The sequence below is a fragment of the Hakea prostrata genome, chromosome 1, assembly GCF_041222555.1.
Source record: "Hakea prostrata isolate BN-2017 chromosome 1, UWA_Hpros_2, whole genome shotgun sequence".
Taxonomy (NCBI): Eukaryota; Viridiplantae; Streptophyta; class Magnoliopsida; order Proteales; family Proteaceae; genus Hakea; species Hakea prostrata.
In genome coordinates this window covers 13047468-13073937 of record NC_142600.1, presented here as the reverse complement: position 1 = coordinate 13073937, position 26470 = coordinate 13047468, and the positions used below count along the sequence as shown (strand labels likewise).

The following is a 26470-nucleotide window of genomic DNA, read 5'->3' as shown; positions in this document are numbered from 1 at the left end:
AGGAAAGTTGTAGTTAGCAACAAGTTGTCTGTTTTAGATGAGCCGACCTTATATGTTTACATGGATGGCTCACCACCTACTGGATTGGCGTGACTATTTTAGTTGCTCGAGGATAGATACGTTTACCAACAATTCATCTCATCCACATAAACAATTACAAAAGACAATCAATTCCTATTTTTAGAGTACCGATGAATTTGATGACATTGGCATCTTCGCACTTTACATGTTACCATTAAGCTAAGAAAAGATTACATGGGAACGATTCATGGGCATTCACCTCTAATTGAAGGATCTGACAAATTCAGTAGATAGGAAGGAACGTATACAACACATTTTATCTAGGTTTTGAAAACCCTCTGGATCAGTAACAATTCAGTTCTCAAAGACATTAAAAGAAGATGGTTTTTTCGGGCTATAAGAACGGGTTTTTGTCGATGACAAAGGGAAGGGAAATCAAGAAGACGAAACACATAAATAATAGGTTGATAAGATTATACCACATTCATCAGGACCTTCCCATTGTTCCTGATCAATCGTATCATCTCGATCTACTCATCGTCAAAGCTAATGCTTATGTTATACGGTATAGACTCAAAGGGACTAGACTCAATTAAAAAGGGGTTCTGCCTCTTTCGTGCTTCAGTAAGCTGGAAACATCGAATCCCATGAGATCAGCCAGCTGGGATCTGGTATTAGATGCTAATATGGATCAACCCCGATCGTACCCTAGTGCCCTGCAAAACTAAAACTACAATTCTGGATCTCAAATTGATCTGCACGAAACTAAGGTTGTCCACAGAAATCATAGTATAATATACTTGCTTCGATAACATTGAGGATGCCAAAAAGAAATCAAGACAAAGAGGATGAAATTACCGACCACAAATTTGAAAGAAAACATTGGTGTTTCCATTTCTAATTCTGGGAGGAACAGCCTCTGATCTAATGGCAATATAACTTCTGATAAATGAAGTAGATAATTGAATGATCTAAAATTTTGGGCTCGCAAATACTATGTGTCAAGCAAACCATATTACAGCTAGCTCCTCCCACCCTTCGCCACTTCTTTCCTATTGCCCACATCTGATAAATGGAATATACAGAAGGTACAATAAACCTCTGCGATTGCTTCTTACCATTTTCAATTTTCTTTTCTTTTCTTTTCATTCTGTTATCATCATCACCTGCTCTGGTATAAAACAAAATGGCACAAGAAATATGAGACATGCTGCTCTTTAATCAGATCTCTCAACCTCCCGAAATCTCCGTTCCCATTCTTGGGCATCATAGTCTTGGTCATACAAGTCCTTTTCACTACTATATACAATACGTTCTGGGCCTATCACAGTCCGTTGAGCCATGTCTCGGGCACTTAGAAGCTGTGATTTTACATAACATAAACAAATTAGTACCACATCTAGGTGTATAAATTGGAAAGGACTATACCATAAGCATTCCCTATTTTCTCAGTTACCTTTCGCCTCAGTGGCAACTCAGGCAATTCAAGTGCCTGTGCTCGCTGTTCTCTTGCCTTATTTCTGTTCTCGATTTCAGCATTTCTCTTACGGAAGAAGAACCAGCGGAAAAGAGGGATCGCAAAAAAGGAACCAGCATATATCTGCAGAAATTTGAAATTACTCTGCTTAAGATAAGGAGAAACCCCAGCACACACAAACTACATGTGGTTTTATCTTTTCAACATACAGGGTTTCCAACATCAAGAAATCAGCCGAAAAAATTGAATCCGAACACAATCCGAAAAACATGACTCAGTACAAGGAAATAGTCCCAAGGAGCTTGCACAGGCCAACTCAATGCTTCAAATGCTTCACCTATTAGTTCTTATGCCATATAATGTGCATGAAAGGCAAGTAGAGCTTGACTGCTCATTAGAATGCTAAAACAAGTCTCAAAAATATGATATCATTGCAATATACAAGTTCTACTAGACGGTCTAGACATCAAACTGAGATGGCAATCCGGAGGTACCAAGAAAAGCATTTATGATACAAGTAGGATCCTACCTCAACCCTTAATAACCCAAATTACCCCATTAATCATGGACCTGAAGAATCAAAGCCATTGATTGCTGAAATAACAAAACACCAAACCACTCCCACCAGCTAGTCTCCTAGAAGGAAAAAGTGAAATGCGGAGATCTGATAAGACCCATCAAATGCTAATTAGTCAAACAGAGAATGACTGATATTGCAAATGAAGAAGTACGAAATGCATCTGGTTCTATCTACAATTAAATAAGAATAGGAATTATTGGTATAACAGTCCTCAACTAAAACCCTCCCTGTTATCCTATTTGTCAGATTCACACATATGCTCACCTCCATAGGCACTATGGAGTCAATTCTCTGTTTTAAAGCCCCAGCCCTCATACCTAGTCCAAACATTCTCTCCTGTTCACATATTTTTCTAACTAGCATGCATGATCTTCATGTGTATTTCTAGCTCTAATCAGAAAACATCTTATTACACAACTGATCTGAAGCTAATGACATTTAAAGCTTCACTTGAGTGAAAGGTCTGGCACATAGTTGTCATGGTGTTTAGAGTCCAAGACATTTGAGGGGGCCTCAATGCAACAAGACATGAACAAGTCACCAAGGCATAGTCGTCACTGGGCAAGGTGCCCAATGCAAGTATGCAACAACCATGGCTTGGCGTGAATGTACTAATCAGATCTTGATAATGACCCATTGCATCAGCATAATTAACATGAACCTTTTGTTTTAAAGTAATAATCAAGCATAATTTTGCTATAGGACAATAACTATCAAAACTAAATGGCAGCACAAGTACAAGCTCAAGATAACATGAAGTACACATTCATTCAAAGTAAAGCATCATTCTTCACCAGAGAAACACCAAAACACACCTGAAGCAAAGGAAATATATCAGAAACAAATGATATAAACCCACTTGGTGCAATTCTTGTGTCCCTACAAATATGAGAGAAATTGAAGATGTTAGAGAAGAAAAATATAAGAATGACCAAAGAGCCATAATTGGATAACAAGAGCCATACTTAAGCATGGTGCCAAGAATAATAACTCCAAAAAGATTAAGCCCACCCAAACCTATAACCATTGCTCTCTCCGAGGTCCCTGTTTTACTGCAAAGTCAATAAATACCCATATCAGAAAACAGAGCTACTGACATAAGCCATGTTCCAACTTGGAAATTAACCCCTTCTTGGGGTAAGGGGGCAGGGGTTGTTGGGAGGGATAGGAAGGGGGAGGAAAACCTGAATTGCCATTTCTTCTCCTTGAAAAATTTCTCAACCCCTCCAACCCAATCAGCCCATCTTTTCCCTACATATTCCCTCCTCCCAATCCCCTGAGAAGCAGCTGTTCGCTGTAGCGAAGGAAATCGATAGAGGATATTCCCCTGCAAAAAATTTCATGTGATTTGAAATTATTTCTTAAACTTGCATGCTATACAATGTAATGAAGTCTGTGAAATCTTGGTCCTGCACTATAACAAATGAGGGACCAGAGTGAGGATAGAGATAAGTGGCAGGAAGAAATCAAAAGACATGAAGTCAGGTTCAGTTTGACAAAACCAGAACATGCAAAGTACAAGGTGGCAGAAAATCTTTTCCCAACAAAAAATAGAACTTTAGATACTAATTCTGTCACCATAAACACATAATCCCCACAGGGAGGTCCATAAAATGCCACTGAGTAACAAAAAATAAATGAATAAGTGAAAAATGAGATACCGCAATCTCAGGCGATGGACTTCCAAATCCCGCTCTATTGACTCGATTTGGAATGCCATCCATTTTGATGTTTTGACTAGGCTTTCTTCTTCCCCCCCCCCCCCCCACCCCCCCAGTTGCTAAATCCCTGAGGAACAGGCTCATTATTGTCTCCTAGGGTCTCAATTCTCCTTTCCACCCTTCCTTTTGAAGGTTGGCTTCTTGTTCCCTTGTTTTTTATATAATTATTTATTCATCCAAAAAAAGAAAAATGAGATACCGAGTAAATTCTGTGTTATGGATTTGAGAAGGAACAAAAAATCAATTGACAGTGTTCATTAACTGCCCAGGCACAAGGACAAGTGGAAAGGCTAAGAGTTAGGCGAGAGTGTGACGTTTAAGGACATGGCCTAGTTCAGTGAGCCAAGAGCTCGAAGCTCACAAGCCATTATGTTTGAGCATGTGGAATGGAGGGTGAGGCAGAAGTGTGACATTTAAGTAGTCTGGTTTCCCCTCCATAGAAGACCATTACCGGATCCAAGAGCCAAGAACCCGTGTTCCATCCCGGTGATTAATTTTTATGATTTGGTATGAGATTTAGCAGTGCAACATTACATCATTGAAACTATAATGTTGAAAATGATTTTGAGAGCATTTGAATTCATGGCATGTTTTATTCGAATTTATAGTAGTTTCAAATTTATACAACCTATGTTTGGAGATTCTATAATACTTCTGGATATGCATCTGTAAACTAATATTTTATATTATTATGATTTGTTTCCCATACTAAGCCTTCCTGAGCTTGCCCATTTATTAATCTTTCAGAAGTAATAGAACATGATCCATATATATGTGAAGAGTGCATGACGGATAAAGGAGGAGATAACTCCAAATCCGGGAATGTTTGGTTGTTTATCGAATATTAGCTATTTCTACTTATATTGATTCTTAGTGATCCCTAGGGCAGCACGTCCGGTTGTGAACTCCTCACACCGCTGCGGCTGTTCCTAGAACTGACCAATGCCGAACCTGCACAGGTACCTAAGTAGCATAGTGTCAGTCGCACATTCAACATAGCGTTCGGACTTGTGCCTTCCAGAACCTGGGGGTTTTATTTTAATTGGGTTGTAATAGTGATTAATATTACCCTTAATGTTCCTTGGTTGTGGTGCCACCGAGGCTTGGAACTTGTGCATTTGACTTACCATCAGATTACTTGTATTGAGGTTTAAAGGTTTACAAGATTTACCATTTTAATTGTTTGTGATGTGAGATGTGAGATGTGAAAAACGGTTTTGGGAAATTATGAAGTGTTCAAACCCATATTTAATATCAGCTATCGCACTGACCCTTGTATTCTTTGGGTCAGTTTTGGGGCATTACACAATCCCAACTAACTGGGTCAGCTATATCGATCCTTGATATGGATCCTTGCCCTCCAATCAGCTCTATTTGAGGTCATACTTGATACAAGGCCCAAGCTATGCACCTTCTTCTCCTTGGGTCATTTTAGGTTTGCTGATGGCTCCTTTAGTTCCTTCATTTTGAATAAAATACTCCTTCCTATTGGTGCATCCAAAGGCCTTCTTTAAACATGGCTATGCCACCTAAAATGAAATTCTTGTAGCTTATCATACAATGGACTACTCTCATACATGGTAAGTTCGAGTATGGGTAGATTATACAACATTATACTTAAGAAATTATAGCAGCCCCCTAGTAAGTAGGCCTTGCATAAGAATTATTAAAACAATAATGCACAGTTATCAAGGCGTCTAGGCCTTTTCTGAAGGGCCCATCAGCTGGTCAATCGCAATGCGCCATACATTGTTTATATTCATGTTGAATCCTATATTGCCCTTAATTACACCTATGTTATTTAACTAAATGTTTTTACATTTTGTATATCATTTACATAAGATGTTATCCGTAAATAAGCTAGTTTCCCTATTTGAATCCAATGAAAAATATGGAAAATTTACCAGATGGACTGACTTTAAAAAGGATTTACCTAATGTTTTTAAAAAAGTTTTACTCAAATGGATTCTATATTTGAAACTAATTACCAAATTCCAAAATTTGTGATAAATTTTCCCACCCAACCAATATTCTACTATGAACTACCCAAATTAACCTTAAAGCAAGTCTTGTGAATTAGGGGGGGAGAAATTCTTTAAACAAGTAAAAAATACTAATTAAATTTATATAGATAAGACTTTACTTTGAGGGTAATGTGGGTAACTATTAACTAATAGTAGAATGTTAGTTGGGCAGGAAAAATTATTACAAAATTTGAGTTTTGGTAATTCTTTTAAAAATAGAATCTATTTGAGTAAAACTTTTAAAAAAACATCCTATTAGGTAAATCTTTTTCAAAATCAGTCTATTTGGGAAACTTTCCCTAAAAATAGTTAAAATTTTTAAAATTCCCAAAGGAAAGAGTCAACCCCAGCTGAATTTCCACTATTTGGTGAAAGTTTCAACTTAATATTTGGTGGTTTTTTTTTCTCAAATCTAAAACTTCCATAAATCTTAATATGGTAAAATAATCATTTGTTTTGATATCTAAAAGATATTTTCACTTAGAGAGATTACAACATTTGTGTAGACTTGACAAGGTTTGACCAGAACATAACTTGAATATAAAAGAGATTTAGGGCCTGTTTGGTTATGCGAATCCAGAGATTTCAAATCTCTGGATTCACAAATGGGAGATTTTACTGTTTGGTTGTGTGAACTCTAGATTCATGAAAGCTAGAGATTCCATTTTTACACTAAAAACGTGAAGAGATTTATGGGTATGAGGTGAAATCCAGAGATTTCATCCATACTATCAAAGCGTTAAAAATTTGAACCATAATTCAATAAATGTTTTTTTAGGATAAATCTAGAAATTTTATTCCAAAAATTCAGATTTTTTCCCCTAGAGATTTGAAGCCGTAGATGAAATCTCTAAATGAAACTACACAAGTACCCATGCCCTTAACAATCTGGATTCATCGAAGCTGTATTTATATAAAAAGTCTCACAAGATAAATATAGTTTGTTGATTTGTCACTTATTTTTTATGAATATATTACATAGGTACAATTCTTTAAAAAAAAAAAGTAAAATTATATAATTTATAATATGTGCTAGAAAACATGGTTATATTAAAAGGGGGGGGGGGGATGGGGGAAAGGAACATTGGAATGCTATGTTCACCATGGCAATGCATTACAGCCGCCCTATTGCCAAGGTGCTAAGGGAAACCCTTAAATGCTGTGGTCACCTCTCCAACTTCATAACTATGCAATAATGATATGATGGAAACCCAATTTTAAGGTTAGGGTTTCTAGGAAGGTTTACCTAAAGTTAAGGGTTTGCCTAGAATCTTCCAATAAATAAAATAAAAATATTATAGGATGCCTACGGGCATCTAAGTTGTTGGAAACCCTTAGGAGGGATATGGGTTGATAGGGAAAAGCTTATTGAAACTATTTGGGAAGGGAAGGGTTTGGGATAAGTGATAAACAATATAAACAATTTGGAATTAGATGGAAGAGATGTAGCAACCTAAAATTATCTGGGAAGGGTGGGATGGGAAAGATCAGGGTTTGCGAAACGTGAAGTGAAAGAAAGAACTCAGCGAATAATGGAAGGGGAACAAAAAGGGTAGGGAAGGCCTGCGGGTTAGAAGAACAGGGTAGGTTTCTTGTGATTTTCCTTCTCTCTTTCTTTTTCGAGGCGGGGGTATCACTAGAAAGAAAGAGGGAAGGGGGATGGTTTTTTGCTGCAGCAAGAAAAGAAAAAAAGGGGGAGGGATTCCAGGGATGCCATAGGGTGGGGAAGGGTTTCTTGGCTGTTGCTGGGGTGTGGGAGGGGCTGGGGATGCTTGACAAGGAGGGAAGGAGGGAGAGGGTTCTTGGTTGAATTGCAGGGGAGAGGGAGGGACTGTACTTAATTGTTGAAGGCTGTAGAGCTACTACTGCTGCTGGACTGCTGCAAGTACTTGAAGAAGGTGATGAATATTGAAGTACTCTCAACCTCTACTCAACCGTGGCCTCCTCAACAAGGAACCACAATCCTCAACTCAGATTTAATTTTCATTCAATGCTCAGACTTTAAAAAAATAGAAAGAATAGGCTTATATATAGCCTACTAAAGACTTGGACTCTAATAATGAAACTAACTTGACTCAACTAGGGAACCCCTTATAGACTAAGATCCATGATCCTTGGATTGAGTGGGTTCCAACCAGACCCTTGGAAAAATGACCAAACTACCCCTAGGGTATTCAGCCAGAGTTGGGTTGGGCCTTTTGGGTCTAGGTTTTGGCCCCAATCTTTTTTTCTTTTCTTTTCTTTTTTTTGGCGGGGGGGTTGTCAACCTTGTGCGCATCAGATATACTAAAAATACCCATGCAGTAAATTAACAAAATGCAACATGGTAAGGTTACACATTCAACCAGTACAAAGTTAATTTCAGAAACTTGGTTTCTGACCAACCCATAAACAGAAGAACATCTACCAAAGAAATGCAAGCATCATATGAAGCAGTAGGACAGATCTAAATTCAGCATTCAAATACAAAACTGTGTAAATAAATTTATAAAAGGGGAGGTAGGGAGTAGTTCCACTTTCCTTTAAGAGGTGAAATTTGGTAACAGTAGGGAGCACACAGCATACAAAGAACAAATCAGGAATTGTGCTTAGTAAACATGATAATATTCTTGAACCATGACAAAACAATTACTTTGGAAAACACAGTGGATCTAACACAATTATGTGAAGAGGACATCATGTACTGTGCCTCAAATGCTAAGACAACTAAACTAAACGCACCTCTTCATCCACTTCTGGTCGACCATCAAAGCGTAATAATACAGGCAAAATGTAAGATTCATCATTCTGTAACCACCATCAAAGGAAATTAAAATTAAAACCAGTAATCTAAAATGAAAGTGGAAACTGAGTGGGGCATAAGGATTAAAAGTATGATAAAAGTAGTTTATGAGTCACTTAAACTTCGGTTGGTGACACAAGCACATAACAACTTCAATAAATGATATCAAATTATGTCTGTTCAGATTTGGAATTTTTTTTTCCCCATTGAAGAATATTGAAAAAGTATATTATGTTAGCCTACTTTCCAACATACAAGGAAACATAAGAGCTAATAAGAGAAGTTGCAGAAGGCACACGGCATTTTGCACATTGAGTTAGACACATGCCCACACAATTCTCCATATTTAGCATATCCATGAACCATTCCCCCCAAGTCCTGCATCATTATGGAGGAAGACCAAACCATCTCACTTTCAAAAGTTGTCAATTGTAAAGAAGTAAGCATTCTGGAATAGGAGTAGTTGACATCAGATTGATTAACTAATCAGTAAAGAAATTACTCTGTTTTCCGACCATGAGGCACTTACCACTTGCATTACTAAAGGTCAAAGAATCTTCGACATGCTAAGTAGGTTGCATACCTACAAAAGCTTGTTTTTGACTTTAAAATAGAAATCTGGAAATGATCTGTAAATATTCGTTGTATTTTTTTCCATTCAAATTTTTGTATCAATAGTAAAAATCTGGTTTCGTCTTTCCCATTCCAATCTAGGTGAATAATGGAACTCCAATTGGGATTGAATTAGAATCCTGAACTATTCTTGTTGCAAACAAGCAAATTCAGATGCATAAACAAAACAAAAAATTTGTGTTTTTTTAAATGAAGTACAGAAAATCACCACAGTTTCTGCTGTTGGTGGAACATCAAGATATGGAGCAAGCTCTTCAGCTGTGATAACTCCACCATTTGAAGCTATGTATTGTCCAATCTGCAAAGAAAGTTCCAGTATAATGAGAAAGATATTATGTTAAGTGTCATATAACTAAATTGATTTATCAACTACATGCAATAATAACCCTTCCATATGAAGATACCATCAATCAAGTAGTACAAGGGGATAAAAAGGATTTAAGATATTAATGGATGAAGTCACATGCATCTGACTACTAATTACTAATGTCAAGGGAGTGACCTGGTGTGATAAAAATGCAGTGAGCTACTTGCACACCTTAGGTACATTTTGACTAATGCAGGACTGTAATTTGGGTGGGCCTGGTCTAGTTGTAATCTACATACTAATCCAAAATCAAATAGGACTCTTATAACTAAACTTAAAAGGACTCCTTATCATATCCTAGACAGAATCAAACATAACTTAAACTAAAACAAAACATAAAAAGACTATTCAGCCTTTATAACTTAACTTGGCCAAAATTTACATAATTAGACCAATCAAATCAAACTAAAATAAAAACCTATTTTCGTTTATGGCCTAAAAACCAAATTTATGGGCCCATAAATTTGGCCCATGACCAAGAAACCCGCTGAATGAAGGCCTACAACCCATGTCTATCAACCCTAAGTTGATTCAAAGGGGAAGCTAGCCAATTTGGTGCTGGACCTGCATCACGTGGGAGGTGCAAGCACCGAACGAAGTTTCTCAGTGGTGTCAAAGATTGTAGATCTCCTGAAAATGGAGGCTATCCAGCAGGTTTTAGCAGCAAAGGTTGGGGGTCTGAATCTAGGCCAGATGGCAGTAAGAGCAAGGAGCCAAATGGGTTTAGAAAAGGGGCAAGCAAAGAAAAGGAGAGGAATGGTTTTGCCCTTGGTGCAGAAAATGCAAGAGGGGAGAGGGGTTGGTTTGAATGTTTCGGTGGAGGAACATGGACTGGGTGGGGAGGCAAAGACAGAACATTCTCCATACAATGAAGGCTTGATGGGTGATATGGCCTTTGAAGCAAACAAGTTCGTTCCAAGAAACTGAGGGATGGGGGTGCGGATGTGGTTCCAGGCAAGCAGCGGTGAAGGAGTTCTTGGAGGGGAGCCATAGAAGTTGGTCTTCTGAAGGGGGGAGGGAATGGGCCAAAAAGAATCAAGATCATGAGGGAAGGGGGAGGGGGGGTCCGGGGACCAGGCTCAGAGATTAATGAAGTGGGATAGGGGGGCCAAAGCTTAGGTATACCAAAGGTGTAGACTGTCCTGACTCCAAGAACATGGTAAGGGAACTGAGGGATGCTCGGGGTCAATCTAGAAAGAGATAAGAGACCCATCTACAATTTTAAAGGACATGACAGATAAGGCAATCGGGCAAAGAGAGAATCTTTCGTCAAGTCCAAGATGAGTTGGGTGGGAATAGAGGCAATCCAAAGAGAGTCAGTCTTGAGGAGCAAAGAGTGGACCCAGTTAACCCAAAGGGAAGGTAAGATTACCCTTTTCGGTAAATTTGATATCAGTAAACAGAAATGTGTAGAATAAGAAGACGGACAAGGAGAAATGGAGAGAACAATGGGCAACTGATTGGAGATAATAGAAGTCTTTTCAGTCAGTAGCTTTAGATTTATTTAGAACAGCATAACTTGATGTCCAAGCTACAACACAACAGAATTTCAATGATACACTCTAGAAAAATTGACATAGAAATTTACAAGACAAAAGGTAAATCTACAGTTAGTAAATGCCTGCAAACTAAACATCACCACTATATCACCGCACTAGACACCACCATTACAATACGTTCTTTGGAAAACTAAAGACCTACTGCCGAAGACTCAAGAAGTGCCACTTAGCATGGCCAATTTGTGTCGAGTCCCTGAGTTTCCTGTTTTAAGTTAGACCCAGCTGAACTGAATGGGTTTTTTAATGTCCAATATGTTGAGATCTCTAATCCACTTCCCTTATTTCTGCTGTATTATATACCGTGATTCCCCTTCCTTTGTGCTCAAATTGTTATAAAGATCTTCGTATTTTCTCTACCTCTTTTCCCACAATCTTTATTTTTGAGTGAAGATACTAATATAACCAATAAATCCATAGGTGGGAATAATATAAAGGAGTGAGACCTGCCAGGGGGGGGGGGCAGGGGAGCATACAAAATACTTGAGGGCTGCAAAGAAGAGCCAATACCCCAAGTAACGCCAATAAGCCTGTCCATTGAGGTATCCAAAGCTGGGGTGGGGTAACAACTAGCATCCAGAGGAGACATCAAGGTAGATGCCTTTCCAAATCAAGTCCAAAGATCTGGGGTTGGAGGTCCATCTCCTGAGGTTACATTCCCACCATAGGTGTGAGACAACAGCACCAAATACCAGTTTGCCAGCCAAATCATAGGTAGAAGAGCCATATGAGGCCATCAAAAACCATAGCCAATCCTGAGAAAAACTAGAGCATTTACAGCGAGGCCATATAAAGGAGATGACTTTCAGCTAAATGTGGCTAGAGAAGGGGCAAGTGAAAAAGGGGTGATCTATATCTTGAGAGTCATTCCATGATTCCACGAAAGGATACAACTGGGGAGGCCGGGCTATGGAAGTGGATGAGGAAAATTTTGGTTCAGAGGCAAATGTTGAATGTTCTCCATACAGTGAAATCTTGGTGATGTATGTGACCTTTGAACTAAACCAAGGAAACCCAAGGAATAATCTAACCACAGGATCAAGAGAGATTCCAAGTAGAAGATGAGAAAATTCTATATGAGGTGGGAAGCCAAATAGTGCGATCATGGGGATCGGGTGAAGGGAGGCGGCGACCAGACTTGAGTGGTACTTGAGGGGAACAGGGAGGGAGGGGATCAAAATAGGTGGGAAGTCAAATAGTGCTTTCCCCACAATCTTAGCTTCACTTTTGTTAAATTGATAACTTTTTAAAGTGCTCTGCCATGCCATGAACTTGCTTTCTTAGTCATACTGCCAGCTTGAACCTTGTGATCCACCAAGTCTTCTCAGAAGATGATGCTTTTGTTTCAATTCTCCTAGGACAACTTCATACATCTCATACAAATGGTCATCCAGTTTCTCAACAATATCAATATCTCCCTCAAAGTCTCGCTTTATTAGTAAATAACTTAAAGTATCTCCTTATAAGCTCCACCACCTAACCCAGGGCAAATAAGCTCACATTTCTTACAAATCTATGCAATTAGAAGCATATGCACAACCACTAATCTATGTTGCATGGTTAGGCTCTGACCTGGTATAAACTTACAGTCCTTATACATAACATTCTGTTGGAACTTCTAGTCAGGAAGGAATCTATATGGAAACTCTCTGCCCACTTTTGATGGTAACTAAATGTTCATCTCTCCTTCCAAAGAAATTGTTTACAATGGATAAATCATAATTAAAAAACGACGTTCTCAGTGCACAGGGCTTCTACCATTGTGGGGTTCAGGGGGTCACAATTTATGCAGCCTTAAAATTTCACCTTCATAGCCTTTATGATCTCTCCCAACATGTCCATTCAGATTAACCCTTAAAGTAATATTCCCTCATGGACTAAAACATGCACTAATCCATTAATGTGTTCCCTATATTCTAACTACTTTTATCATGTCCTACTTGAGGTGCGTAAGCGATGATGTTGGTCCTCAATACAATTTATAGTCCTCTGTCCAGTATACGAATGGAATTTCTCCATCTATAACTTGTAATCCATACTATTCAATGAAATCTCTGAATTGATGTGTTGAAGCCATGTCCCTTTTTTTCAACTATTGGTTTTAAAGTAAGTCCTAAGTTCCCACCAAATACCAATGTGCGTTGTTTTCTAGTTTTATTTTTTCATATGCTGACACCACTCACAAGTCCATCTCAAACCCCTCATTTGAGCTACATTATTGTATGAATTCTTATTGTGTAACACTGCTCCATGGACATAAATCTTGATTTCACAGGTTACCAAGATAAAACCTGAAGGGAGTTTAAATAATACCTTGTTTCAATTATATTTCATATAATTTGAGTTTTTGACCAATTTAACCAATTTCACCATCCCAATTTCAGCTAGTTATGGTAGCTTCAACCAGTTTTGACCAACCCATCACATGTCAAGTTTTACCCCAAATGTACCGAGTTTTGACCAGTTTCAACCAAATCTTGGTTTCCCACTGGTAATGTAGATACCGAATTTGATTGATCAAAACAGTACCCAAATAGGACCTTTTCACAGGGAGACAATTGCAAATTTGATGGACTTAAACTGAAACAAAGTTTAGGTGGGAAAGAGGGCTGAAACTAGAGTGGTATTATAACGGGCTGAATAGATCTTCCAACAGGGGCAGAACTATAATGAAAAAAGTGACAATAACAATGTAACATGTAACACGTAACACCCGGGCTTCACACCGCAAGGTGGATCGATTGGATCAAACACCAACCTACCTTGATCAAACACAAGGGTTCTCCAAAGAGGAGGAATACTAACAAGTAATTTGATTTCAATTCATAAGTTGTATCTTCACCACTTACATAAGTCTCTTTATATAGCATTCTAAAGAGACATAAACATTAATGGTAACATCCAACCACTAGCTAACACAACCTACTACAAACATTAATGGAAACATCCAACTACTACCCAACACTACTAGTCAAAACAATAATGGAAACATCCAACTACTACCCAACACTACTAGTCAAAACAATAATGGAAACATCCAACTACTACCCAACACCATTAGTCAAAACAATAATAAAAACATCCACCTACTATACCCCACCACTAACCAACACCATCTACTAGCTCCTTTTGTTGACTTTTCAAAGCTAGACTTGGACTTAGTTCAAAATAGTGGGCTGATATTCTCCCACTAAAGTAATATAAGCCCATGAAACCATGGGCTCATTTTATCCCACTACAATAGTCCTAGCCCATGCAAGCCATGGGCTGTTTTGGATACCATTGGGCTTTTCTCTTCCTTGTATATGCTGCCAATTCTACATCAACTGGCCTAAACCTTGTTCTTCACCAAATCTTTATCCTTGCTCAACTTCATGAAGCTAACCTTTCTGATGTGCCCTTCACAGTTAATGGCCTCCATGCGACTCGTGCCTCCTCTAATTATATGAGGTCCTACTTAAGCTTTCCTCCTTTATAGATAAGAATAGTAAACAAAATGATGGATGAAAAATAACACAAAACGGGTACTTCATAAGAAAATATAACAATTACTGGCAAAATTTGCTTCTTTTCTCTATGTAGATTGTCCATAGCACTTGCCTAGGTGCAAAAATGCAGCCTTTTGTCATTTTCTGGTTGCTCATAGAACTTACATTTGTTCTTCCTTTTCCTCCAAAGAGAGAGAGAGAGAGAGAGAGACAATTATGCAACAGCAACAGAAAAGATAACCATCTCTGCATATAGGTGATTGCCACATCCGGGTACTCCCATTTTACACATGCAGACATGTCTGCATGTCATATTTTAAGATTGTACTATCTTTTCTAAGAACATATATTTACAATGAGGCATGATCAACCAGAATGAACTCACAGATAGCATAGGATAAGGAAATATGTGCATTAAAAGCAATACGGAGATTAGTGAAAGGGGGACATCAACTCAACAAGAATTGTATGAAAATATGCTCAAGAAATTACCAACTTCCACCTTTCCTCTTCAATTCCTTGGTTTGGATCACCATCACCAAACACAAATGAAAAAACCTACACAGAAATAGCACCAAAAATTTTTGGTATTGCTTCAGAGTTGGGAAATTCAAGCAGACAAGTGTAACAAAATGATCCAATCTTTCACATTACAGATTCAATAAAGTTCATGCCATCATTTTCTCTTCTTATCTGCCGCCTCCTATAATAGTATGGATCCCAATACCTGCCAAATGTACATCTGTTAGAGATACACTAACATAAATAAATGGTAAGATGTTATAAAACAACCCCTTTGACACACCAATGAATTAAAATAGAAACCTACGTAATACTTCCCAAACTTCAAGTTGCTGTTTAGTTCTGTTAAGACATACTGATATAGCACAGTGTTCGAATGGCTTAAATACCCATAGCATATCAAATCATTGTCACTGTTTGTTCCATGAGGCAAACTGATATAGAACAGAGTTCGAATGGCTTAGATACCTATAGCATATCATTTTCATTGTCATATTTACTGTATCAGCACCAGAAGAATTATGCAATACAGCTAGTATACCGATTTTGTAATCATGCAATAATGGAGCGTTTCAAAAAGGAAGTCAAGATACTTAGGAACAAAGTTCAAACGTTATATATAATATACTTAGAAACAGAATCCCTTTTGGGTAGGAGAAACAGAAACGGGGAACCATTCAGGGTTGGTTGAGAAACAGAAACAAGAACCACTGATTGTTAAACTAAAAGCCACTTAATTGGCAATTGCTACTCTAGTAGCAGTAGTACATCCTCCATGGGTCTGCTTAGGCTATGACCACAAGTCAACTGAAAGAATACTGAAATCATGACAGTAAGGGAATGAAATGAGAAGCACTGAAATGAAATGGTTTGCAAACAAAGTTGTAACACCTATTTTGCAATGAGGTAGATACTTTCTTATATTACATACATGTTCTGTCATGTTTGTACTTTGTAGTTTGTAGCGTGGTTGTTTTGATTTTCACTAGGCTAGTGGTTATTGCGTGGTTGTTCTCTGTGCAAAAGCCAGAACTTAGAAAAGAAGGGAGTGGAAGTTCATTAAGAAACCAACAGCAAGATCCTGCTATTAGATAAAAGCAGCACCAGAAAAGAACAGATCAGGTTCTCCCATAATCTAAAATACAAGTTGAACAGAATGATTTATGTAACCTATGAAAACATACATCTACTTGAACTCTTCTGCTTTTCAACTGATTCTTATTCTTATTATATAGATATCTAACGAGAGAGAGAGAGAGAGAGAGAGAGATCCGCTGCGTGAGCAACCCGACTGTGTGTTACATGTGCTCTACAGGCTGCACTCAATCTTTCTTCCCAACGAGCTCTTCTGTGCCTTGCGCTCTACCTTAAACAGTGTAATTCATCACTGCAGCAGGCATACGGAGGCTGTGACCAGAAGGCCTTGGAGTTTTAGGAACAGTTAGCTCATCAGGCGGGTCATGTACAAAGCTCTGACCACTGAGATTCGGAAGTGGCCAATTTGAATTGACAAATAATGCGTGAGAATGAGATCTCAATTCCAGCTACGGTTTCATTAGCTATCTTACAACTAGAATCCCTCTTTTTTCCGATCCGGTTCCTCCACCACCGCGAACCCCACCGATGTCCATGCTGGCGGCAACTGTAGACCAGACTCGGATGAGACTAAGCAGCTACCGACCGTTCCGACGCGCCCCTGACCTATCTTGATGTTGACCGAAAGATATTGATCAATTCCGATTCTTTCTTTTTCTATTGATTCTTTTCCGATCGAGATGTATGGATCCATGGATCAATGCGAAACCTTCTAAATGGCCCTTTTTACGCCCGGAATTATTTAGCCTATCCCACTTTAAGGTTAATTATTTAGCCTATCCAAAGTCTTGTTTCAAAAAAGAAGAAAAGAATAAGAAATTCGGCCCGGAGCATTGATTCCCCATAACGAATAGGCTAGCTCTAAAAAAAAATTGCCTATCCAGTGCTCGACTAGGTCCCCCAGGTGCTGGGAGTGCGGCTCCTATAGTTTCCCGCTAGATCGTAGACTGATCGGGGTCCCCAGTTCCCCTTTGACGCGGCGTCGATGTCGACACAGATAGGGCATGAAGGCGGCTGTCCCTATTGTATTTTAGATGGAGTCATCAACAAGGCTAAGAATCTTACCACAATCAGCGGTACCCACGCTCTTCCCTTTTTCAATAAAATCATCACGTAATAAATCAACAAAGCCCAAGGTAATTTCTCTTTCCCCTTCAAGTTTACCTACTACGGTACCAGCGTGAATATGATCTCCCCGAGACACGATCTGAGGGGTGGGGGCCAAGATCTCATCCATAGCCTGTGGCACATGCCATTGTTCCAACCATCGGGCTTTAAGCCGACCGACTCTCCCTTGCTTCTCGAGGCTACACTCCCCCCCCCGAATAAGTAAGGCCCCGTTAGCCTGGACTGAGATGGGGATAAGGAGTAAGGATTGAAGCCCATAGAAGAAAAAAAATAGTACATGAATAAATTCAGATGGTTTTGTATATTTGTATACTAGATTAAAGGGTCTGGCATTATTATTACTGATCGTTAAAATCCATATCTGTCCGGCCCGGCTCGCGTCGTTCCAACAACCGGCTTTATCAACCCCCCTCAGTATACGATCGCGCGCAGTAACTGGGAGTCCTATTACACCTAAGGCCAACTTCCATTCACCAAACCAAGGGTCAAAGTAGTGGCTGCGGCGCGTCGAGGCACTTCTTCGACGGTCCCAGTCCGCCCGGCCCGGGTTCTCTTTCTACAACCCTTTTGATATGATAGGCCCGGCCCCCTTGAGTCATCAAAGCCTTTCTGACTCGGCCTGGCCCGGTCGCCCTACGCTACTGGCGCTTCAAAAGGCGAAACTCTCATCGTACAATGGGTTTTGCCATCAATTCCTTTGGCAGAGTCAGCACCATCTTGCAATCTACCTTCTCAGAGGCAGGCTAGCAAATTGAATCCCCTCTCCAGTCTCAGTTCTGGTTCGAACAGATCCCTTTCAGCCTTTTCATTAGCTACTACTACTACTGATGAAGGAACCTTCGCTGCGCCCACTGACTGAACGATGATTTCCTCCCTAGCTGCGAGGCATGAATATTATCATAGTATATATCTATCTATATTGAATTGCAGGGGCGTAATCAAACTAATCGAATTCAAACGGAGCAGCTGAACTAAAAAGGGCAAGGAGATAAGAGAGAAGAGATAAGACCTTTGAAGCTTTCTTACTGAGTGAAGTGACCCTATTGTCAAACATTGGTCACGAGTGAAAGGGGGGGGCTCAGTGGGAAGAGGATTGTACCATGAGAGAAGCAAGGAGGTCAACCTGTTTCAAATATACAACATGGATTTTGGCAATGCGCAACTGCAGAACATGTCGGAGGAAAGGCTTTTAGTGGGCCAGTGAACGGTGAATCTTAGGAGATTGAAGATTGAGAAAGCTTTCTCGAGCAAGGTAAAATAAGCAACTATAAGAACAAAATGGCGGGTCGGGTGAATTCAATACAATAATAGACGTCTGTTGGCAGCAAGATTCAGATTGAATGGACATAGAGGGAACGGAGATAGACTTCTCCGGCGGGCTTTCTTTCGTAAAGCCAAAGACGCCCCAAGACAAGGTACAACTGTTGGGAAGGGGACATGATCAATAGAACTTGGCTGGATCCGGGCTGGGATAGTGGCGCCCAGCAAAGAAAACTACTGCGCTAACGGGTGGGCATGGAATAATGGACTGATTTTGACGGTTTTCTTCTTCCGATCTTTCTTGTCGAGCTTATTGAAAAACATCGGATTATGGTAAAGCACTTCTCTAATCATCCGTTTGAGACTTAGAGGGGCTGAGTATCGAAGATATAATTCAGGCCCAGAGCACCTGAATCTTTTTTTAATAAACACAGGTATCGACATGTCCTTATTGCCTACTCACCTAGTGGCTTGTTCCCACAGAGTCAAGGCAACGGCTTTCACGCGCAGCGCTCTAGCACACTTAGCAAAGAAAACGGATGCACGTTAGCGCCAGCTACCACAAAGACAAAGAATCAGACAGAAGGATGGCACCCCCAACGGATGTTTCTTTCCCGCTTTAGTCCCTTTATTTAAGTCTTTTATTCTGGCATTAGATGCTTGTTTCGAGTTGAGGTAGGAAAAGCGCTTTGCCTTCTCAATAAGGCCTTTGATCCGACTTCTTTGTTTGGGGGGCCAACACAATAAGCGCGCGCGCATCCGTTTTTCAGCTTGCTCGAAAGCCCCAACTCTAAACCAAATAAGGGCCCCGTTGGTTGACGGCACCCCTTCCTCGATCAGCTCAGCATAAACATGATGACGGTTAACGTGGGTGCCCCCAAGACTCGAACTGAGAAGCATCCAGATTGGTTAGCAAAGGTCGTGCCGGTAAAGAAAAAGAATGGGCGGATTCGTCTTTGTGTCGATTTCCGGGATCTCAACAAGGCCTGTCCCAAGGATGACTTGGACAACTCTATTCATACGAAACGAGACGGAGGGATTAGACACTAACGCCTACTGACCGGGTCGGGCACGAAGGAGGGAAGGAGGAAGGAAGAATGGGAGAGAGGCGAAGGTTGAATGAATGTACACATGATTAGAGGCAGGAGAAAGGCAAAGGCATCATGGTCCAGGATAGAGTCTGAGGATTTGTGGCCTTTGATTTTTTGTTTGTTTTGGTTCAGCTCAAATCCAGTCTCACAAAAATGTATATTTTGGAAGATCAATGAACATGGTTCATGAGAATGAAATTTGTAGCATCGTAGTGTAGCTTTTGAGTTGATATTAATGTATTAGAAATGCCATCACAGCTGGCCGTTAGATTGTTTTTTTTTCTTCTTTCTTCTTCTTATATAAATATAATTGCATGTTTCAGTTTCAGTTGACTCCAATTCTTAGATGTTAAAAAGAAAGGCACACTGTTCCACTCCCTAGTTGGGTTTCAAATATGATGAGGCCCACCTGGCCCCAGTATCTGCCTAACTGGGGGTGTGATATTTGTACATCTAAAATCTGATATTCTTATTACTGACAACAGCAATATTACACCCCCCCCCCCCCAAAAAAAAAAAAAGGAAAGACAGCAGTTAAGATGTTTTCCTTGAAGAAATCACTTAATGACAGAGGCTTATGCATTCTCGAATGTATTATTTCTCCACTTGCAATATGAAACAGCTCACCACTGATCAGTTAGCTGTCACATCACTTCGAAGAATGGACCTTTCTTATTCTGAAAACAGGCATGAACCAGGTAATGACATCCGCTCAACTATCCTAATTTGATGCTAGAAGGCCCTGGTTCATAGCATAAGGCAAAAAATCATACTCCTTGTAATTCATTGGAACATATAACTAGTAAGAAATATGAGGCTTACAATTACAATCACCCTCCTATTAGCTTGATACAGAACCAAAGGTAAGTTTCTTCTCTGGCATTCTCTTTGCAACAAGTTCACAAATGTCAGAAAGCTCTGACAGGTTCAAGTGCCCTAGCTTTTCTTGCAAGCTTGTCTGCACATATCTTCATTATAGATATTTCAGGCCTGCACAGTATAGTAGACCACTTAAAAAAGTGTCCCAGCGCACGAGGGCTTCTGCTACTGCAGGGACTGGAAGGGGCAAATATATGTGGCCTTATCCCTGATTGTGGAGAAGTTTTTCCGTGTTTCAAATTGACAGCCTAATGGTTGCAACAGTGCAGCTCAACCATTGTGCCAAGGCACAGCAACAAGAACAACCATCTCATAAAATCTTATTCTTGACTTGTCAGAAAATAGGAGTTGCAAAGTCAAATGCCCAGCTCAATATGAGTTACATTCCCCCTAATTTTCTTTTCTTTTCTTTTCTTTTCTTTTTTCTTTTTCATATACAAAGCGAAGAAGAGGTATAATGTTTGCACTCTATGTGGTTATCAATTCCCTGCATCTCTTCTCAAATTATAGGGAGACAAAATAAAATTCTGGTCATTCTTTTAAAACATTTTTTTTTTAACTTTTGTTTCTTTTTATAATCTCTAAAATTAGTTTTCACCTAAATGACCTGATGCAGCACAACCAGAAGTTACTGTTCACGCTACAGTAACATGAATAGTAGCCTAGGAGATGATTTTTCATATTTGGTAGGCCCCAACTCGAACTTGCAAGGAGATAAATTCAACTTTTGTGGGCCCCAAGTCCAGCTTGTGAGGAGATAAATAGGAATAGTTTTTGTGGGAGTTGTAGAGATAATTTAGGATTTTGTTATTTATTTATTGGATACTTATGTAATCAGATTTTCAATTTGGCTAGGATATCTAGGATCAGTTTTAGTTAGTTTTAAATCCCTAAGAGTCCTAGTACGATTTTTTGTTAGTTTTAAAATAGCAAGAGTCCTAACTATAGTTATTTTCGTATAGAATAATGTCTCTTTTATTATTTAAACACTTGAAATTAGCTTATTGAGGATGGAATAGAAAAAATGAAGTAAAACTTGAGCTTTGCGCATTTGCAGGGCCCCCTTCTCTCCTCTTTTATTCTTCTTCTTCTTCTTATGAGTGTTCTTCTCTCTCTTTCTCTTCTTCAAGACTAATTCTTCTAAGATTTTCCCTTCTTCCCCATCTTCTTTATCCTTCTTTTTTCTCCATTATGTCCCCCATTAAGACCATTGCATACATAACATGCTCAAAAGAGTTATCATGTATAATTAAAATTGACACATGCTAAATGAATTAGAAAATTTAGGTTATATCAGACCTAGAAAATATTACCAAAACAAATCGGATGGACGAAAGTAAACAAAGCCTGAATCATATGATCTGCCACCCCGTCTTCCACGATTGTCTTCATCACTGTAACCAATGAAAGACATAAGAAGTGTATTTAGCCAATATCATCCTGTTACATTTGGACCAAAGTGGAAAGAAACTAAATATATTGACATGAGATAACTAGATAGAAAGGAAGATCTTTGTCATTGATATATGGTAGATCATAGTTGTAAATTCCTTCAGGTGCCTTGGTCGCTTGGCATCCAGGCCACATCGGATTGGCTCCATTTCCACTCTTTTTATAGAGTTCACGAGGATGGTGGGTAGTTATAGAATGCTAAGATTCCTTGCTAAAGGACAGTATTTTAACCCCTCAAAAAACTATGTTCTGAATCAACATAAACCATTTTAATTGAATATATCTATCTCAACTCAAAGCCCATCTGATTTTGGACATAGTACCCTTCTCTTGACAAAACTTATCTCAACCCGACCTCCCTACCGGTGCTAATTGCTGATCCTTGACCACTAATCATTGTATTGGTCACCAGCTGAACCCCCACAACTCACCCCAAAAAGGGTAAAAAAAAAATCTAGAGCCTCCAATTGTATAGTAATGGGTCTGTTCTTATTAATAGAAGTTCAGGATTATCAATTTTAAACATGCTGATTCCCAAAATAAGCCGAGACATCAGGTTCTTATACAATAATTTGAAGCTTAGCAGTTTTCAAATCTTGAAATCTTTATTGAATCCAAATGCAGCTAAAAGAGTGCAATGAGCAACAAGTATTTAGGCTGAAACATAATACCTTCTACTTGATAAGAGGGCAATGATCGTGGTGTAGACAAGAACAATTGAAGCAATTAGGGCTGTCCCAAAGGATACCCTTATTAAATACTCAACTGCAGACTGTAAAAGGCAGATTAGCCTCCATCATATAATATAGTAAGAAGAATAAACTAATACTACTCATCAATGTCGAAGTAGCCTTTAAGGATTCACCAATACCTGTGCTTTTCCAAGCCAAGGTTCAATTTTCATCCTGAAAGATTTGGCATAAAGCTTTGAGCGATAATCCTTCGGGAAAACATAAAGTACATCACCTTCATCTGAGACCTGTCAACACGATCTTACGAAGGATTGCACTTAGAAAATCTAGAACTTCAAATAGCCGATAAAATAAAAAACACGAAATGTAGACTGTTCTTTCAAATGCTCTCTGACCTATGAAATCCAAATTCATAAGTTCTAGATGCATAAAAAAGGGTGAATCCAGCACATGAGGCTCTCACCACAGTTGGGTCTGGGGAGGGTCATAACATGTGCACCAGTTTCCACATGCATGAACATACATTAAATTTTGAACTGCATGATAAAGAATGCTTCCAATATAGCATATCAAAGCTGTTCATCCTCCTTAGAAGAACAGAAACCAAACTAAGGTGATTAACCAAATGGTCAATCTAGTTGATGGAGCAGCAAAATAAACTCCAGGCTGCTAGTAGCTGTTTTATGGTGGAACTAGACCATTTGGTCAATAGTAACATTAAAATGCACAAAAGAATGATCACCAACTGGGCAAAAGATGGCAAGATTCAAAGATCATCCACCGGCGGACCTGAGGTTCAGCAGAGATACTTCTTTTCCCTTGCGGGCATTCAAAGGTTTTCCCAGAGAATTTTGTATAATCGAACAACCAACACATAGGTGATACATATGGAAGAAAGAGAGTTGGAAATTTCTATAAATGTTTAAGCAAAAAACTGGAGAATGGTTCACATTATCCTAGGCCACAAAGCAAAGCTTGTGGGAAATGTAGAGATTATGCATGTAGGTTTTAAACTTCAAAAAACTCAGACATTCCAACGAATTACAACAGGAAAAAAAAACTCAGATATCTCAAATAATTACATCAGGAACCCGGAGAGAAGTTAAAAAGAAATCATAGAAAAAATTGGAATATTTTTGTTCTCTTTGAACATGCAGTATGTTGACCAACAGTAAGGAGGCTCCCGCCCTTATCAATTGAATGGAACTTAAAACAACTTTTATGATTCCAAGCCTCAGGCAATGATAGTCATCAGAAAGAAGAAAGGGAGATTCCTACAACTTCCCCACAGTATTGAAGACACTTGTGCTTTGGAACATTTTCTGAACATATGGTTCAAACATCTTGTTCAGAGTGTTTTTAGATTAGCCAGGGAAATCCATTATGGCAGCATGACAACCTCAGAGGATACAATTTCTTTCCAGACATTATTTTGTTTTCTTCCTCATGTTTCATTATCTAGGGAAAAGGCTGGGCATGCAGCATCTGTCTCTCTCCACTCCCTATGAAAGAAGTCCCATTAACCTCCCCTTCCCACCCTCTATATTTAAGCAGTCACTAGCTCCAAGAATGCCAGTCTGGTCAATTATTTCCTTGGCCATTTGATGACTCCATTTATGTAATATGAAAAAACCCAGCAAATGATTGCTTGGACCTCAGTTCAGATCAACTTTGCTGGAGATTCTGAAAATCCTCAACACACACCCCTTTCTTTTCTCTTGCAGAAAAATTCTGGCAGTGGTAGTACCAGATAAGTTCCCAAAAAGTTCAAAGAAAAGGTTTGTAAAGTTTTCTACAGCTTGGCTAGAGCATCAAATTCCAATAGATAACTATGATGGCTCCAGGCTTTTCCACAAAGTGACAGTGACTACCTTAATGTTACATCCTTTTATTTGGTATTTGCCTAAAGCTAAGTACAGACACCGAAAAGAAAGTCCTTAGAGTTATGCTCATTAATTACATTGTTTACAATTGTAGCCTTTCAGTTGCACCTAACAGAATTTCTTCATTTTTGTCTCCTGGGGTCATGGCTCCTATCTCCGGTCTTCCTCTTGAAGGCTGGATCCCTCCCCCCATGTACATTCTTTCTTTGGTTTAATTTTGTTATTTGCTAATCAAAAAAAGAAAGAAAAAAAAAGGAATTTCTTCATGCCAAGCCATTGTGGATGTAATTTCTCTTCTGTAATAAAATTCCATCCACAAAGAAAAAGAACATAGATGCTTTAGAATTTGTATCTTTATTCATATGTTCTCGAACTTCCTATCATTGCCCTTTAAATCTATAACAAGGACCTTCTCAACAGTTTGGAAGGATCAGTAAGTTAGTAATAGTAATCGTATAGCTTTTATCCAGTTAATTGGCCTTCATTTCTTCACAAATGTTTTCCATCTTTCTGAAATTGACATCTTGCAGAACGCGAAGACAACAAAGAGCAGCTTCACAGAGATCAGTGGCTACTTGTTTACCCTAAAATGAATAAGTTTTTCCACTCACAAGAGTTCTAACAGTAAAACCAAATTTCACATCATTAAACTCAACAAAATCCCATCCCAACTATGGAGGTAAAACATTTCTCAATTTCATAAATTTTCTACACGCATCACTGACATAAGATAACCGCACCCAACCACAACGGTCTCCAAGTTTTTGAGAGCTCACTTCAACCAAGTTTTAAGAATCCATTAAATGGACACCAGTATTGAAATTCTGACATCTAATATTAAAAGTCTTCCATTTTGTACTCTGAAGTGTGAAGTTCAATTCTTTATTTTAAGTTTCTTTGCAGACATTAGTAATGCATTACCACCATGAGTTGAAATCATGCTACCGTAAGCAAACATCCGGAGTAGAAAAAGCAGCACAACGAAGTCTTCAAACAGAAAAATAATCTAATGCGGCTAGAAATCAGCATTTGCGCCTTGCAAAAGAAAACCATAAATTCATAGAGCAACGAGTAATTGATCTTCATAGAAATACATGAAAAAAAGTCCCGTTCCAGTTGGAAACTCGAAAAAATACGAATGGCAGGTACAGAAAACCTAGGAAATACCTCCAAAAATCCACCGGCATCAGCGGCAAGAGCCTGCAGTGCTTTCTGAGCTTCATTCAACTTGAGGCCTGCTTTACTTGCCACGTCTCCGATGGTAACTCTGCCTCCACAGGAATCGACAGCCTCCATTGCTCGATTTCGAACATCTGACGGCAGCCTATCGGTTTCGACGGACTTACCAGGTTTAATTGCATCGGGAATATCGATGCCTGCTCTGATAACAGGAAAGGGAATTCTTCGATTCTGAAATCTAAAAGCATTCTGAAGCAGAATTGAAGCGTGGAAGCTGGAAGAATTGAAACGTAGAGAACTAGAATATATTGTAGATTTTAAAGATAGGGTGTGACAATAACTATGGCGGGAGTTCGTCTTCGCTGTCACTGCGAAACAGGTGGCCATGGATGCCATGACTGATAATAGTTTTCAAGATATCGCCATGGATGAGAGACACGAGAGTGAACAAGGGAGGAGTGAGAGAGAAGAAAACCTGTTATCAAGATTCTGAAGAGATCGAGTGGTTCAGGTTTTCGGTTATGGATGTCTTCTGACTTGAAAAATGAAAATGCGACTCTTTCGACTTCCGCTACGGAGTATGGTCTGCTGACGCAGCTCTCGAACTCGCCCGATAACAAAGTGTTACACAACTGACGCC

At 39.1% G+C, this 26470-nt stretch overlaps 1 protein-coding gene across 1 annotated transcript; it reads right to left on the bottom strand.

The window, feature by feature from the left end:
* Positions 1 to 11: 11 nt before the first annotated feature.
* Positions 12 to 26470, bottom strand: LOC149027607 (Iron-sulfur cluster biosynthesis family protein). Its single transcript, XM_089164110.1, has 13 exons — positions 25819 to 26470; positions 22948 to 23055; positions 22748 to 22848; positions 21938 to 22018; positions 15304 to 15376; positions 15142 to 15207; positions 9447 to 9536; positions 8545 to 8610; positions 3263 to 3405; positions 3044 to 3130; positions 2894 to 2957; positions 1478 to 1621; positions 12 to 1382 (listed from the first exon to the last, which is right to left on the bottom strand). The coding sequence occupies exons 1-13, from the start codon at positions 26224 to 26226 to the stop codon at positions 1239 to 1241; spliced, it is 1575 nt and encodes a 524-aa protein (XP_089020236.1). The 5' UTR covers positions 26227 to 26470; the 3' UTR covers positions 12 to 1238.

Coding starts and splice junctions, on each gene's coding strand:
- LOC149027607 (XM_089164110.1), bottom strand. CDS start 26,226: ATGGCATCCATGGCCACCTGTTTCGCAGTGACAGCGAAGACGAACTCC. Junction 2,958..3,043: donor ATTCTTGGCACCATGCTTAA/GTATGGCTCTTG, acceptor TCATATTTGTAG/GGACACAAGAATTGCACCAA. Junction 1,383..1,477: donor AGTTGCCACTGAGGCGAAAG/GTAACTGAGAAA, acceptor GTAAAATCACAG/CTTCTAAGTGCCCGAGACAT.